The sequence below is a fragment of the Gossypium hirsutum genome, chromosome A02, assembly GCF_007990345.1.
Source record: "Gossypium hirsutum isolate 1008001.06 chromosome A02, Gossypium_hirsutum_v2.1, whole genome shotgun sequence".
Taxonomy (NCBI): domain Eukaryota; kingdom Viridiplantae; phylum Streptophyta; class Magnoliopsida; order Malvales; family Malvaceae; genus Gossypium; species Gossypium hirsutum.
The window spans coordinates 97,671,874-97,687,782 of record NC_053425.1 but is presented as its reverse complement, the minus strand read 5'-3'; the positions used below and the strand labels follow the sequence as shown (position 1 = coordinate 97,687,782).

At 33.2% G+C, this 15,909-nt stretch overlaps 1 protein-coding gene across 1 annotated transcript; it reads left to right on the top strand.

The window, feature by feature from the left end:
* The first annotated feature begins 7,544 nt into the window (after positions 1 to 7,544).
* On the top strand, positions 7,545 to 12,049 carry LOC107951729 (polyadenylate-binding protein 2). Its single transcript, XM_016886868.2, has 6 exons — positions 7,545 to 7,845; positions 7,933 to 8,035; positions 8,431 to 8,501; positions 11,233 to 11,424; positions 11,579 to 11,706; positions 11,793 to 12,049. Exons 1-6 carry the CDS (start codon positions 7,723 to 7,725, stop codon positions 11,839 to 11,841), a joined length of 666 nt encoding a protein of 221 aa, XP_016742357.1. The 5' UTR covers positions 7,545 to 7,722; the 3' UTR covers positions 11,842 to 12,049.
* Positions 12,050 to 15,909: the final 3,860 nt, after the last annotated feature.

The window sequence follows — 15,909 nt, the reverse complement described above, 5'->3', positions numbered from 1 at the left end:
TTTTGTGTTTAGGTTAAGGGTTTATAAAAAAATTATATTGAGAATAAGGATTTTGTTTTTTTCTATAGTAGTTTCAGAAAAATTAATTTTGAAAAGACGGTTCTAAAAAGATAATGTAAAAAATGCTTAAAGTAGGATGCATTGTCAGCAAAATTATTGAAAAAAGCTCCCACGTGGACGCTCTTTTTCTACAGTAGTTCCTGAGAAAATAATTTTGAGAAGATGGTTCTGAAAAAATAGTTTAAAAAATGCTTCAAGCAGGATGCGCTGTCAGCAAATTACTGAAAAAAGCTCCCACATGGATGATCTTTTTCTATAGTAGTTCATAAAAAAATAATTTTAAGAAGATGATTCTGAAAAAATAGTGTAAAAAATACTTTATGCAGGATGCATTGTCAACAAAATTACTAAAAAAAGCTCCCATGTGGACGCTCTTTTTCTACAGTAGTTCCTGTTTGGCCTTAGGCTATAAATAAGCCAAATTACATTCTCAGGTTGCATAAGTTACAGCAAGAAAAATAGAGAGGCTAAGCAAAATAAAAATTGAAGATGAGTGAACATATTAGAGCTGTTATTTACTATGATGATGAGGTCCACGACACCGAGAACGACGTTGTTCTTTTATCAAAGAACACAACGCGATTGGTTTTTAACCAGAACATATATTTGACAGACCTTCGTAAAAGAATTAGGCGCAAAATCTTCAAAACAACGCTAATGAGATTTTTGTCTATTAAATATCAATTTTATGCTTCGGTTGATCCCGTGACATATGACTCATTTGATATCAAAGGTGGTCATAACTTGGAGGCGATGGTGCAAACTCATATCACTAGTGGATCACTATATATTGAGTTATATGTACAATTTTCATCGCCAAATGAAGCATTTGCGACTTCAACATCTATTGTTGTTCGAGAGGAATACACAACCTCTACCCGACACTCTGTTAGTGGGAGGTAGAACACAGAAGTGCCTGTGTTTGGTGGCAGTATAGAATACATAACTTTTGCACGATACTAGGTTAGTAGATGAGACATGCACATCGGTGAGTCGATATTCGATGCAGGAAATATGTATTGGGGAATGACATCAACTTCTAGTGGTTAGCAATCCACATTTGATTGGGGACATTACGAAATGTCTACAAGAAGGGATAATGTACTCCCCACGAAGTCTATTAGCGAGGGGACCTCATACGTTACAGATGATGGTGGGTTGGATGATTAGTCCGATGTAGATCCACCTCGAGAACCAAGCTCTGATGGTGCAGAAGTTGTACTATTTTCTAAATCGAAGCATATTCCAATCGAACCTGAAGACGTTGAAGAGGGTTCAGATGAAGAAGAAGAAGATCCGCGATTTAGTGCGTACTCGCCTTCAGCCACATACATAATGTTGATATATTGGTAGATGATGTGTTGAAGTTTCCTGATCTACCACGTAAAAGGTGTGACTGTACGAGTTTGTTATTAGATTCGGGTAAATTGGAAGTTGGTAAAGAGTTTTCCAGTAATGATAGTTTTCTTGGTGCATGAAACAACAGAGCATTATGAATGGGGTTAACTACAATGTGGTTATATCTAAATCCAAGAAGTTTGATGCTAAGTGTGCAGTGCAAGATAGTACATGTTCGTAGAAAATCATGGCTTTGGTTAGGAAAAAGACAGACTTGTGGGGAGATAAAAAAGTACAAAGGTCCACATACCTGTGTTGCTAGTACAATATCACTGGGTGTTTAGGGTTTTTAAATGATACTGTTATTACTTAATGTTGTATTATTTAACATACTTCGTTAACAAGTGTTTCACAAAATTATCCCAAGATGGATTCAGATATGATAGATAGCTTAATACTACCGATGGTGAAGACAGATTTTAAGACTTTTGTATCGATCTTAATTGCCAATGTTCGTAGCCAATTGAGGTACATGCCCTTTTACCGCAAGGCTTGGGTAGCTAAGCAGAAGGCGTTGGAAAAGATGCATAGTGGGTGGGACGCTTCATATAATGAGGTGTGGCAGTGGTGTTAAGTGCTAGAGAGGTACTTCCCAGGTTGCATAACAGACCTTGAAATGGGCCCTGCATACTACAACTACCAATTGTTCCGTGGATGCCAAGTGCTTAAGTGTTTATTCTAGAGCTTTAAGCAATGTCGGGACGCATTTGTGTATTGCAAGTCATTGGTACAAATTGACGGCACATTTATGTATAGTAGATATACCTATAGGCTATTGCTAGCTGTGGCACAGAATAGCGGTGGAAAAATTCTTCCAATTGTGTTTGCAATAACACCGGGGGAGTTAGATGATAATTGAGATTTCTTTCTTTCTAGGTTAAGGAGGCATGTCTGCCCCAACTTGATATCTACATTATATCGGATCAAGGCATTGGAATACTAGCCGTAATTGAGCGACAGGAAAGCCTATGAGATCGCACACATCATTGGTATTGTCTAAGACATATTGCGTCCAACTACTACGAGTAATATCAGCCTACCATTGAATGACTGCAAGTGACCAACATGGGTATTTAATCTCTATTAATATAATTTCGTTTGTAATATTCAATTTATTCTGAATGGAAGAGTGGTATGTAATTTTCACTATCGACTTATATTGGCAGGGTACGAGATCAATAATAACTATTTTCATGAGATGTTGGTGATTTTGCATTCAGTTAACGAACAAGGTGTAGACTACCTCTGTAACATATCTTTCGATCAGTGGACACAAGCATACGACGGCGGCCTACGATATGGTTATATGATATCAAACTTGGTTGAATGCATAGATTTTTTCTAAGAGGAATACTTTATTCGCCGATAACTTCGGTTGTGTGAGAAACATATTTTCGTTTGGTGATACTATTTCCAAAGCGAGCAGCGAGTTATAAAGGCCAAATGTAGAGAAGCCATGTATGATGCCGGAATGTATTGCAAGAAATTAACAAGGTGAAGGCGTGGGCCAACATCATGCACACAATGTGTCATGATCGTGACAACCTATGGTTTTGTGTGATGGAGTTCGATAGACCTAACCAAGGTATTATCGGTAGGCAACATTGTGTATACCTGAGAAATAAGACTTGCGATTGTAGGACGTTTGACGCATTTTGTTATCTATGCGCTCATGCAATTGCAGATTGTCAAAATTTTCGATTGGATCCAATGAGATATGTTGACGAAGTGTACAAAATAGAATACATGTACAACGTGTAGAGACACGTATTCCCACTGGTCCCAGATGAACATAAGTGGTCTTCTGTATCGCTTGCTTCGTTTAAGTTGTTATCGATAGAGAATTGCATCTCAAACTAAAAGGTCAACCTTGCTCAAGTAGAATACGTAATAATATGGATATCCAGGAAAGAACAAACCAACAGAACTTGTACGGATGGTGTAGGAACCCAGGTCATACAATTCGAACATGTCTAAATCTAAATAGTTGATAATTGTTGTAATGAAATTATGTTGTATTATTTCTATTGCCTTATTCAAAAGTACTTCTATTTTATTAAAAATATAAAAATAATTTCTATTAAAGTATTCAAAACAACTTTTATTTTATTAAATGAAACAATATAAAAATAATTTATACAAATATATTAAAAAAATAATGTGTGTACCGATCGAAATTAATGCCACATCGGGGTGGTCGACGGTTACGCGTTGGATTCCTCATTGGTTCAGCTTCCAGCAGGGGTTGTAACTGTTCTGGTTGTGGGTGTTGAGAGGATGACTAACTTTGATAGAATAAAAAAATACGGAGATATTTGCATCACCCACGACAAAGGTGTTTGAATCACATAAGACAATGGGGATTGGTAATAAGATGAACTTCCCGGTGGTGCCTCGTGTGATCCCTCTTGCGATAATGACCTATTTATCATAGATTAAATCAGAGACATCGGGAAAGGAGATGCACCGGTCCATGCATTCCAACCTAACATAGGATTGGAAAAAGGAAACATATAAGGGTTATGATACATATAAGGGCTAGGATACGCGCCTGACATAAACTGAATGGGCTGTGGTGTGGGTGTAATCTCTTGAGGTATTGGGACCGATGATTGTGTGGATGCTGTTGATGGGCCCCTACAGTCATCCCTTCTTCTTGGATTTAAAGGGCCCCGTCGTTCCCTTTCGACACGAATTTAGCGATGCATCTACTCTTCGGATAGCAAATTGGCTTGCCATGGATCCTAAACCATGGCATGCAATCTGACGCACACGCTAACTCTGAAACGATGATCGGTTCATGAGTAGATATATGATCATATCGATTTTTCTAAATTTTGATATATTCCAAGAAGAATGTCAGCCAATTCGTATTCGATTGTCGTAAGTTGATTTTGTGTTCATCATTGAGTACTTCAGGTGCCATGGGAATCGGTTGTTGAAATTCAAATCACCACAACACTCTATCCGTTTGGTGCATCTCGACAGTAGCATAGTTGACCAATGGGACCTTAACATTCCAAATGTTTAGATTTTGAAAGAATTCATCCGAAATTACTGGCCGAATTGTCGGATCCTCATATGGTGTCCATTGAAACTATATGAATGTGATAAAAAATATTAGTTATATACATAATACTAAGTACTAAATTTGAAACGACTATGTTATGTATATATATTTTATTTAATACTTACATAAGCTTCCAACTATAGGCTTAATAGAAGCTGTATATCTTCAAGAGCGGTAGGTATTTCAACATAACTCGCCGAATAGTTCTACCTAATTAAATAATTTTTTAGCATAAAATTATATTTTAAATCTATGTAATAATTGTAAAATCTAATATAAATTTTATCTCGTTATGAGTGAGAATATATATGGTGGTTCACTCGAAGACGTAAAAATGGAAAGCAAAATCTAGCCCATGATTGTAGTAGTGATAGGAAACATTCAATTTTGGCTTTATTTGGTGGTGCCGCCCCGCACATCTCCCGGTACAATATTGCTAATACGGCAGACTCTCAACTAAGTTCGCCAGCTATTCTAAAATCAACGAGTTTCAGCAGTCACCTCAGATTACGAGGTTTCGTGACAAGTCCAGCATCAGATAACCTCCAATCATCTCAAAGATGTATGCTTGAGCATATCGTATTCTTTCTACTTCAATCTAATCATTCCCTAGCTTCGGGAATATGTCTTGTAACCAGCTCATCTCGATCCGACCTTCGTATATATTATCTAGAATCACACCCAAAAGATTGTAGCATATGGCTCTCCAATCAGCAGATTGAACGGACTCGGTAAGTACGGACCTATCCACAGGCAATCCCAATTGTAATTGCACGTTCTCCAAAGTGATGGTACACTCACCGCATGAAAGATGAAATGTGTGCATCTCGAGTCTCTACCTCTCTATTAACGTGCTGATGAGTTTCGGGTCCAACTTGCACCCCCAGCCTATATTGGCCACGTGCCAAAAACTCATTTCCCTCAAGTAATTTTCTATCAATGGTGATAGAGGACTAGACATATTACAAATATATCATTGTAACACCCGATTTACAAACTGTTATCAAAAATTAAAAATTAAAAATTAAGTAAAATTACATAAATTTAAAAAAATAATAAATAATATTCGAAAATTAAAATTAACCCTTACCAATTTCAATTGTTTGACGGAGATATGTTTATAATCGAGACGAATTATTTCTCCGGCCATTGCTAACACGATCAAATATTTTTGAAATTATAAAAAAATAATACTAATTAAAAAATAAAGAAAATAATTTAATTAAAAAGAGCTTTGAGAGATTTAGGGAGAAATTTGAGAGATTTTTTAAGAAATTTAGAAGAAATGTTGTGTGAAAAAAAATAGGAGAGAGGTTTTTATATATATTTTTTGACTGTTGGACCTTTCAATGGTCAAATTTTTAAATGACCGTTGGGAAAAAAACACGGGCTAAATCGCGTCCCTGAGGGAGCGATTTTGCCACATCAGCAAAATGCGTCCACGTAAGCATGTTTTGTGCTGACATGGCAAAATCGCTCCCTTAGGGACGTGATTTGCTGAAATTTTCCCTAAAAACACTTCTACGTGGACGAGTTTTGTAGTTTTCGACCCTTTCCGGTAAATAATGGAAAAATTGGCCCATTTCTATAAGTAAAATTAGAAATGGGCCTTTATTGATAAAATAGTCAAAATGTAAACCTAAAATATGAAAAATATAGGTTTAGCGTAAGCATTACTTCTTTTAGTAAGGTTTTCACATGGTGTAAGCATATATTCGCATGTTTGTGTTGTTTACCATAAAAAATTATAAAGTATTAATAAATAAATAAAATAATTATAAGTACGTGCTAATACTCAATTGTTGGGGTTTCAATTTTTTTATAATTTAATTAATTAATTAATTATAATAGTTAATTTAAAATTATTTTTAAATGGTAATTATTTTTAAATTTCCAAACTTTAATTTATTATGATTATTTATGATATATTAATCTTAATTGAATAGTGAACTAGCACATGGATTAAATATTTTAAATAATATACTTTGAAAGTGATTTGTGTTAGAGTTATGTGACCCGAATCCTTATTAAAAAAATAATTCACGTAAATTTGTGTGTTTTATTTTTATTTCTTTTATTGTTTTGTGATCGTTCTATATTGTTATTATCAATGTTCAATTTTAACAAATTGTATACGAATCTTGAATTAATTATAAGTGATTTTATAGATTAATTATTTTAAATAGATCATTTAAATTTAAAATATAATTAAATACTAAAATGAAATTTTCCTAAATTGAATTGTTATAAAATAAGGTTTCCATCCACCCTTAACAACAACAATCATACCAGTTTTAGGATTAAAAAAAAATTGAGTACCAATGAGTCATCAAATTGAGGGGTCAAAATATAGAAGTAAGTATAATTTGACTCGATTTAAAAAATTTGATAAAAAATTAAATTTTGAATTAAAAAATTTGAGTTAATCAAGTTATTAGGATAAACTAAAAAAAATCAAAATTTTTGGTTTAACTTGAATATGAATTATACAATTCGAGTTATCCGAAAATCTGAATAAAAAAAAGGTAAAACTACGTCGTTTTAATAAATGTTTACCCATCAACTTTATTATGTAGTTAAATAATCTTATACTTCGTCTGCTAGTTAAATAATCTGTCCATGTAAACGCAACATTGAGTATAAATAATACGATTCGTTAACTCAACTCGAAAATTTTTAACTCGATTTGATCCCTAATTAAAATGTGTGTTGAGCTAAATTATATTATTATAAAAAAATATGTATGAAATAAATAAATAAAATAATTACGGGCAATATACTTTCAACTTTGCCAATTAAAATACAACTTAATTTAAATTTTACATAATTAAAAAAATAATTTTCAAGAATATTATAGGTGGAAAAAATAAATAGAAGAAAATAACAGTATCAAAGTCCATTAGAACTGAAGGAGGCCCAAACCCAAGAAATCCAGCAGCAGGAAGCGACATCGTTTAAATACCTTGGAGTTGGAAAGGCTTAATAACATTTGCAAATTGTAAACATAAAATAACCCTGGGCCACTGATCACCATTGATCTTCCATCATCGTACGGATATGATCGCATGAACCGAAATCCTTCGTTTCTAATAGAAGTTTAACCACTGAAGAAAGTACTAACAGACTTGGGAGACTCTTTCTAGAAGAATCAGAAAAATAAACAGAGAGAGGGAAAAAAACAATAAAGAGAAAAAATGGATGAAGAGGAGCATGAGGTGTACGGAGGGGAAATCCCCGACGAAGGAGAGATGGAGGGCGAATTGGACCCTCAGAACGCCGACGTCGACATGTCCGCCGCCGATGAAGACGCTGTCAAGGTAATTATTTAAAAAAAAGAATTAAAAACCCTAACTCAAGACTGTACTTTGTCTTTTTTTGTTACTCTTGTTGTTTGATTGTGGTAGGAATTGGACGAGATGAAGAAACGGTTGAAGGAAATGGAAGATGAAGCGGCGGCACTCCGTGAAATGCAGGCCAAAGTCGAGAAGGAAATGGGTGCTGTTCAAGGTTTTTCTTATTTTCCTTGCCTTTTTTAGTGTTTTTATTGGGATATTTATATGATCTGAATTCTCTTGTTAAGTTATGATGTTAGGGTTTAAGATTTTGGTTCTCTGGATTATATTGTTTTCTTTTTTAGTTTGATAAATCTATCGAATCTGAAACTTCAAAGTTAGTTTTTAAAATGATAATTGAATATTATTTATTTTTCAAGTGGTTCTATCGTAGTAATAGTTTATAGATTTAGTGGAGAATTCTAACCGGTAGTTATAGCCAGGATGTTTGTCAGTTCTATCTATATTTCAAGGTGAGAGATATGTTTAGATTTTTTAATCATTTTTTTCTAATATTAATCTAAATTTGACATTTGTTCGAAAACGAACCCTTTACCCTTTCTATAACAGATCCCGCTGGTGCAACAGCTAATCAGGCGAGCAAAGAGGAAGCAGATTCACGATCAGTTTTTGTTGGCAATGTGAGATAAATAATGTCTATTTTCATTTTAGTTTTTGCCTTAAGACTTGTAGCATGTTGTCTTTGTAGACATAACATCTACATGGTGAACCTTGCATTATTAACTGCTTTGATATTTCTTGAAATTGGGGTGGGTGGTTTTACTCTCTTGTCTATTAACTTTCTAACATCCATTTATGTGCTGGTATGTTTACCCTGTCTTATATGTTTCCTGTCCTACTGTTGACATTTAGTACACGTTTTCTGAATTGCACCTTAGGATTATTTTGTTTGGTATAAGTTGTGTCCCTGAACTTATAAAAGAACTTGAGACATCATCCAATACAGGGTTGGTCTGGATAAGATCTTCCAGATATATTATCATTCATATGAATTACGTCCTTTAGCATGATTTTTGTTTTAAAATTATTACCTTTAATGTATGGGATAAATTCCAAGGGCTTAGGGAGGATGTGGAACTACTAAAACTCCTAGATTTTTTAGACTTAGATCTGCATAAACTCTAAAGAGCAGAGCGGAATAAAAAAAAAAATCTGTGCATGAGCTGATGTCTAAACATTTTCTTTGAAAGAAATTCCTTTTTAGCTGCAAACACAAAAAATTTGGAATGTATACAGTACACTACACAGTTCTTACTCTTTGGTTGTTTTTCCTGCATCTGTAACCTTTTCGTTTATCCGTTTTGAGTTATCGCTTTTTGTATAGGCCATTATTGTATAAATATGTTATCTTGTATTCAACACCTTTTTATCCCGTATTCTTCTCCTTTTTATGTTTTTAGTTACCTATAGTAATAGTTATTCATGACTTCTGTATTTTGTTTCTCTCTACCTTTCCTTCTTCTAGGGCTTAACTAAATGGCTTCAGATGACATTTTCTATTCATTTCTGGGTGACTTTGGATTGGATGTGGGTACTTCTCCACAATAGAATCATGGTTTGACCTTAATGTCTTACTATGATCGCAGGGTTGTTAATTTTCCTCGACCTGCCTTTGTGTTATCGCTGGAATAGTTACAATGTTTTCGAGGGTTGGCCAAAAACTTTTTTTTTTTCCGTTAGATGACATTGTACTTAAAGATAGTGAAAATGATTTCTATATGTTAAATTTCAAAAAAGCAAATAAGAGAAAAAAAAAAGTGAGAAAATGAGGGGTAAAATTCTTCAAATTTTTCATGGAAAAAAGAAAAAGAAAAGTGATGGAAGAACATGTTGAATGAGAAAAATATAGAGAAAAAAAAAGAGGAAAAAAATTGAAAGAAATTGTATGTGAAAAAAAGGAGAAAAAAGTATCAATATGATGGAAATTTTGATTAGTTATATATGATGATTGTATAAAATTTAGTGTAAAAATCAGGGAGATAAAGGCATTGTATACCAGTCCCTGAAAAGTGTAACTGGGCTTGTTTGGATTGGATGGATGGATGGAAGTAGCATGTTATTTAACATGCTTCAACTTCTTGCAAGGGATTTAGTTTGCTTCTTTTGAAGAGCTAAGCCAAGTCAACATATGCAATCTAAGTTGCAAGAACATCGTTGCTGATGGTCGTGGTGGTCATTGGAGTATGAACCTCAGATATTTGTGGTCATTTTGGCTGATGCGGTGAGAGGCGTTTGTTTGCTTCTTTGTAGCCTTAATCTCTTCTTGCCTGTTTGTGGAAATACATGTGTTCTTGTTTTCTTGATTAGTTGTTGCTGTGAATCTTTTGCCCTTTTAATGTTTTTTCCCCTACTGAGGAAATGCATCCTGCAAACTGTCCTTTTAAGAACTGTCTGCATGAATTCTCTTTCTGGATTTCCTTTAAGAATTGACTCTTAATTTATTTTTTTCTTCTGGTGGATCCTAGTCGGTGGAAATTGTATTCTATAGTTCAAGAAAACCCTTTCTGAATCATTTATTTTTCGATAAATGTCTAGTTTCCGTCAACCGGTGTGTTCTCCCCTTTGTACTTTGGTTGTTATATTCCAATATAAGGTGTTAATCAAATTTCTACTTCTCAGTACCATGCTTCTGAAGACGTCTCTTATTTGAGTTACCCTTTTTTTTGAAGTCTACAACTGTCTTCATGTTTTAACTGCTTTAAGTTCATCGAATATTGATAAAAAATTGTATGTTATAAATAAATGCAAGGTTGAGATTTGAAATTATTATAATATGCAGAAGGTACTGCATATTATGCATAAAATTTATAACCAACATTGATAACAAGATGGGAAATGTACGAGTTACTGTCTCTCTCCAAATATTTCACTGTAAAAAATTGTTTTACTGCAGTTTGAAGGGTGCCAAATTCAGCCTTTGCATTGTGGTGTCAATTAGACATCACGAAATAGAATTTAGTAAAAGCATTGAATCATATTTCGCTTAGCATTTCAAGGAGTTTGAGTAATAGGAGTTGAATGGTGGCATTGCTTAGAGAAAATTATGAGTGCCAGAAGTTTGATATACTTTTTTAAGCCGAATTAAATGTGACATTGCCTAGACCCCTAAGTACACATGTAAACATTTTGTTTAATTTGAGTTTTGTCAACAGTAAAAAGGCCATTACATCTCTAAGCTCCCCCTCCCCCCTCCCTTAAGAGGAATATATTATGTCCTCATTTTCCGAAGCTGCACAAGGTCTAAGGTGAAAGTATCATGATAACCAAGCATTAACGGTGTAGCTTTTCTTTGGTACTGCTGTCTGACTCACATTTCTCTTTGAAATCCTTGGGTTGAATTTTATCCTGTAGGTTGATTATGCATGCACACCTGAAGAAGTGCAGCAGCATTTTCAATCTTGTGGCACTGTAAACAGAGTAACTATTCTGACGGACAAGTATGGTCAACCGAAAGGATTTGCTTATGTAGAGTTTCTGGAAGCAGAAGCTGTTCAAGAGGCTCTTGTGCTGAATGAATCTGAATTACATGGCCGCCAGTTGAAGGTTATGTGTTTTCTTTATTAAATATTAAGAAGCTTGGTCTTTTGTTTCTTAAAACTAGATCCTGGTGATCCCTTATAATTAAGGCTTTGTTCTTTCTTTAGCAACTAATAAAGCCTCACTAAAACAAATTTCGGGTATTCCTTGTGATATTCAGGTTATGCCAAAAAGGACTAATGTTCCTGGGATGAAGCAGTACCGTCCAAGGCGATTCAATCCTTACATGGGCTACCGGTCCAGGAGGCCCTATATACCGCCTTATTTCTATTCTCCTTATGGATTCGGGTGTGTTTTTTGGATGCTTGGATTCTCTTCCTCCTATTCATTAATTGAATTTTTTTTTCTTACCCGCCTTCATTGACTCTCTGCAGGAAGATTCCTAGATTCAGGAGGCCGATGCGGTATATGCCCTACTACTAGAAGACTGAGCATGTCATGACATAATTATCGAGTATGGATGGTTTGATAGAGAAAGTATAATCTCATGTAAGCCATTCTGCTCAGAGGATATAACCAGGCATTTCTATTTGCTATATGCAATTTGAATCATGTACTATCTGCTGTATGACATTGCAAACGTTGTCGAGTTGTTTTGAGTTAAATAAATTGGACGATATATGATTATGAATGGTACTGTTTCTCATCTTTTGCATGTTTCTAATTAATTGAAATTGATGTCGTACTTTCATGAATCATGATATCCTAGTTGAATTGTTTAGCAGAGGACTGAAATTGTGTGTCCAGTGGAATTATTAGACGATTGATATGTATAGGGTTAAGCTGTGAAATTCCCATCCCTCATTTTCGGTGCTTAAGGTTTTTAGTGTATGAAAATTATGAAAGGTCCTATAATATTTTATCTAGTTTTTTTTTCCATTTATTTGTTGCTTATTTGTTTGAGGGTTAATTGAACCATTCATCCCAAAACTATGGTGGTCTAGATTCTAAATTATTTCCTAAGTTTAAAAAAATTCTAATTGAGACCTCAAATTAGTAGTATTGTATCAATTAAGTTTTTTTTTTTTTGTTAGTGTAGTTTAGTTAGCTTCAGCATTAATGCATAGTAAATTTAGAACATGCATGGAATTTTGTTTTGATGGAACATGTATGGAATTTTAAACTTATTTCAGATTCAAGTTGCTCATGGGGTATATTATACGTGTTGTTCAATGCCAAAATAAAGCTAGCATTAAATGCTTAAATTTTTCTTCTTTTTTATTTTAAGCTAAAGGAAGGATGGATTGATATTGATATTTTGAGAATTTTTTTTGAAGTTTGAAATCATTTAGAATTTAGACCATAATTTGAAATGTCTGGTGTAATAAAACAAGGTGAAGTTTAAATAGTGAGCAATGGCTAAGTTACCTTATTGACAGAATTATTATCAATAATTAGGGTTTAAATCTAGTTGATGTAATTTATGACTTTAGTCTGTAAAAAAAAGTGTGAAATTTAATTTGTCTTTTTTTTAAAAAATTTTAATATATACAATTTATTATCTCTAGTAATTATATATTAATAATGTTGTTAATTGGGTTGATGTCACGAGTTAATTCGATATTAATTTACAATTATAGTGCATTTAGTATTATTAATATGATATATTTATGTGTTTAAATTTCGTTTTACTTATAATTTAATTTATTTTTTTAATATAGTATGTATTTTTTGTATTGTTATAATTAAATAATTTCAAATAATGTGTTTCATTAATTATTATATATTACTTTTAATACATATTTCTAGTAATAATAAAAACATTTTGGGTAAAAAAATATTTTGCCAGCACATCATGTGCCACACATGCAAAAAAAAAAAAAAATAAATAAAGAAGAAAAAGAAAAGGAACGTAACTTCAACTTTTTGTATGAAGTTCAAAACCAGAGAAACAAAACAAAATGTCCATGAAATCTCTAATGGCAATTTTTGGATTCTTGGATCTGATTTCAAGAGCGTAGTCAGTTCCAAAAATCATTTAAATAGCGGTGCTTCAATGTCTAACAAAGGTAAGTAGGATGCACAAGGCTCATCCAAAGACACATAGCAACTGGAAAAGATCTTAGAACATGGCCAATCGATTCAACATTCTTTATGCAAAACGAACAGTTCACTTCTATAGTCATTTTCCTTTTCAAGTGTTCTTCATTCATGAGGAGTTCGTCATTACAAGCTAGCTACAGAAACATGCGCACCCTTTCGTGACCCCGACACTTACAAAACTTCCGCCATATATCCGCTTCACCAGTAGCAGCAACTATTTGTAATGACGAATAAGCTGGTTTTATTGTGAAACGACGCTTACCATCCCAAAGCCACCTTGGAGTATCCTCAACATCCATCTTACAAGGTAATGTCGCTGCTATTCTTCTTAAAGCACCAGTAGGAATAATGTCGACAAATCGATTACAGTTCCACTCGCCAACCCGATTTACCATACTAGCTACAGATAAACAATGATTAGGAAGAGCCCGTGGAAGTAAACACATATCAACTAGAGGAGACTCTAAGCCAAGCCAATGTCTCGCCAAAAATCAACCTTCTTACCATTGCCTAAATTCCACACAACGTTAGAAACGACTTGTTCAAATCCGACATACATCGAAATCCAAGTCCCCCTTCCTCTGGTGCCTCGCAAACCTGTTTCCAATTCACTCCCCTCTTCTGATCCGAGTGGTGGATAATCCTTTCCATTTCTAGGCAAACACTAGAAGGAATGACAGATTTCTGCATAGCATAAATAGGCATTGCTGAAAGAACTGGTTTTGCAAGCATAACACGACCTGCTAATGATAAAGAATGTGCTTTCCACCCTACTAATCTCTCTTGCATTTTCCCCACCGTATAGCCATAGTTTCTTTTTGACTCGACTATGTAGTAGAGGGACCCCCAAATATCGACCGAGGTCCTCAACAACCGAGACACCCAACCCACTACCAATTTTATCTTTTAAACCTCCATTCGTATTAGCTGAAAAAAACACTTGGGTCTCTCGATTCACTGTATGCCCGAAGAATTTACCAAAGTCATTTAGAACGGTGTTAACAACCTACATTTGCTCTTTAGAGGCCTCCATGAACAGAACTAGGTTGTCCTGAAAAAAACAGGTGCGAGATTGCTGGACCACCTCGATTAATCTACTAGGCTCCCAATTCCCGTTTGTCACCTCCCAATTAATAGCTTGTCGAAGTTTTTCTGTGGTTTAATGACAAATTTGGTCACAATTTTTACATCTTTTGTCAATATGGTCCTAATTGTATTTTGAGTCCTTTTTAGCCATAACTTTTGTTTTTTTTTCAAATTGCTTTTTCTAACAGATTCAATGAAATCACCGTTAAAAAAGTTAACAGGAATGATCTGAAATTTCATATGTAGAATATTTTTAATGAGATGTAATTTATTATTTAAATAACTCTATAAGGTAATTACATGTGAAAAACAATAAAATAAATAAATAATACATGAAATTAAAAAATTAATTTAAAGAAAATCAACGTAAGTATCTAAAAAAATTTAAATTAGTAGAAAAACCTCTCAGTAAACAAATGCATGAAAGATTGAAACCTTTTGAAAAAAAAAGAAGAAGAAAGATTGAAATCTTGAATTTATTCATTTAAGTTCGATAGAAAAAAATACTTTGAAAAAAAATCAAAGGTTGATGGCCAAAAAAGGCTAAAAAATACAACTATGATTATTTTGACAAAACATGCAACCGTCAGTAGCCAAATTTATCATTAAACCTATTTCCATACACAATACAAAAAGATATGGTGATTAAGGGTCACCTTACCTTATACCCCTAGATGGTTTGAAGTCCTTTGAGTATGAGCCATTAAACAAAACTCTCACTGATGACGTAGTAATACAACTCATAATAACATTTCATATGTAACATACTTAATACCTCCCAAGATGTGAATAGTGTCAATTCAAGTTGGTACGTGTTAAAATTTTCGAAGTAGATAAAATAGTTATTATTATTATTAACGGAAAGGATAGTTGAATATTATAAGAGATTAAAAAGATTTTTGAATTTAGGAAAATTAATTTGAGTAATGGACTAAATTGTAAAAGTACAAGAAGTGTTGGGCCATAGTGTAAAAAAATTACTAAATTAAAAAATAATAAAAAAAATTAATAACATATTGAGCTATTGTAAAATTAATATATTTGAATTATTTCAAAAATATATTTAATTTTAATTAAAATTTAGTTAATATTTTAATTTTGAGTTGAATTTATTAAATTATTTTTTATAAAATTAGTTAGTTATCATTATTTGGAAGTGTGATTAATGAAAAATTAATTAAAATATAAAAATTAAAAAAATCTCAAAATTAATATTATAATTTTAAAAGTTATCTCAGAATCAATATTATAATTAAATTAAAATTTAAATATTTAACGCATAAAAAATATTTAAAAATAAAAAAAATACCTTAGGGCTTTCAAATAACATGTCATCAAACTAAGTGAGTAATTTTCAAATGA

Excerpts from the sequence above, each read along its gene's own strand:
- LOC107951729 (XM_016886868.2), top strand. The coding sequence starts at position 7,723 with ATGGATGAAGAGGAGCATGAGGTGTACGGAGGGGAAATCCCCGACGAA. Across the intron at positions 7,846-7,932 it reads CCGATGAAGACGCTGTCAAG|GAATTGGACGAGATGAAGAA; the intron begins GTAATTATTTAA and ends TGATTGTGGTAG. Across the intron at positions 11,425-11,578 it reads TACATGGCCGCCAGTTGAAG|GTTATGCCAAAAAGGACTAA; the intron begins GTTATGTGTTTT and ends TGTGATATTCAG.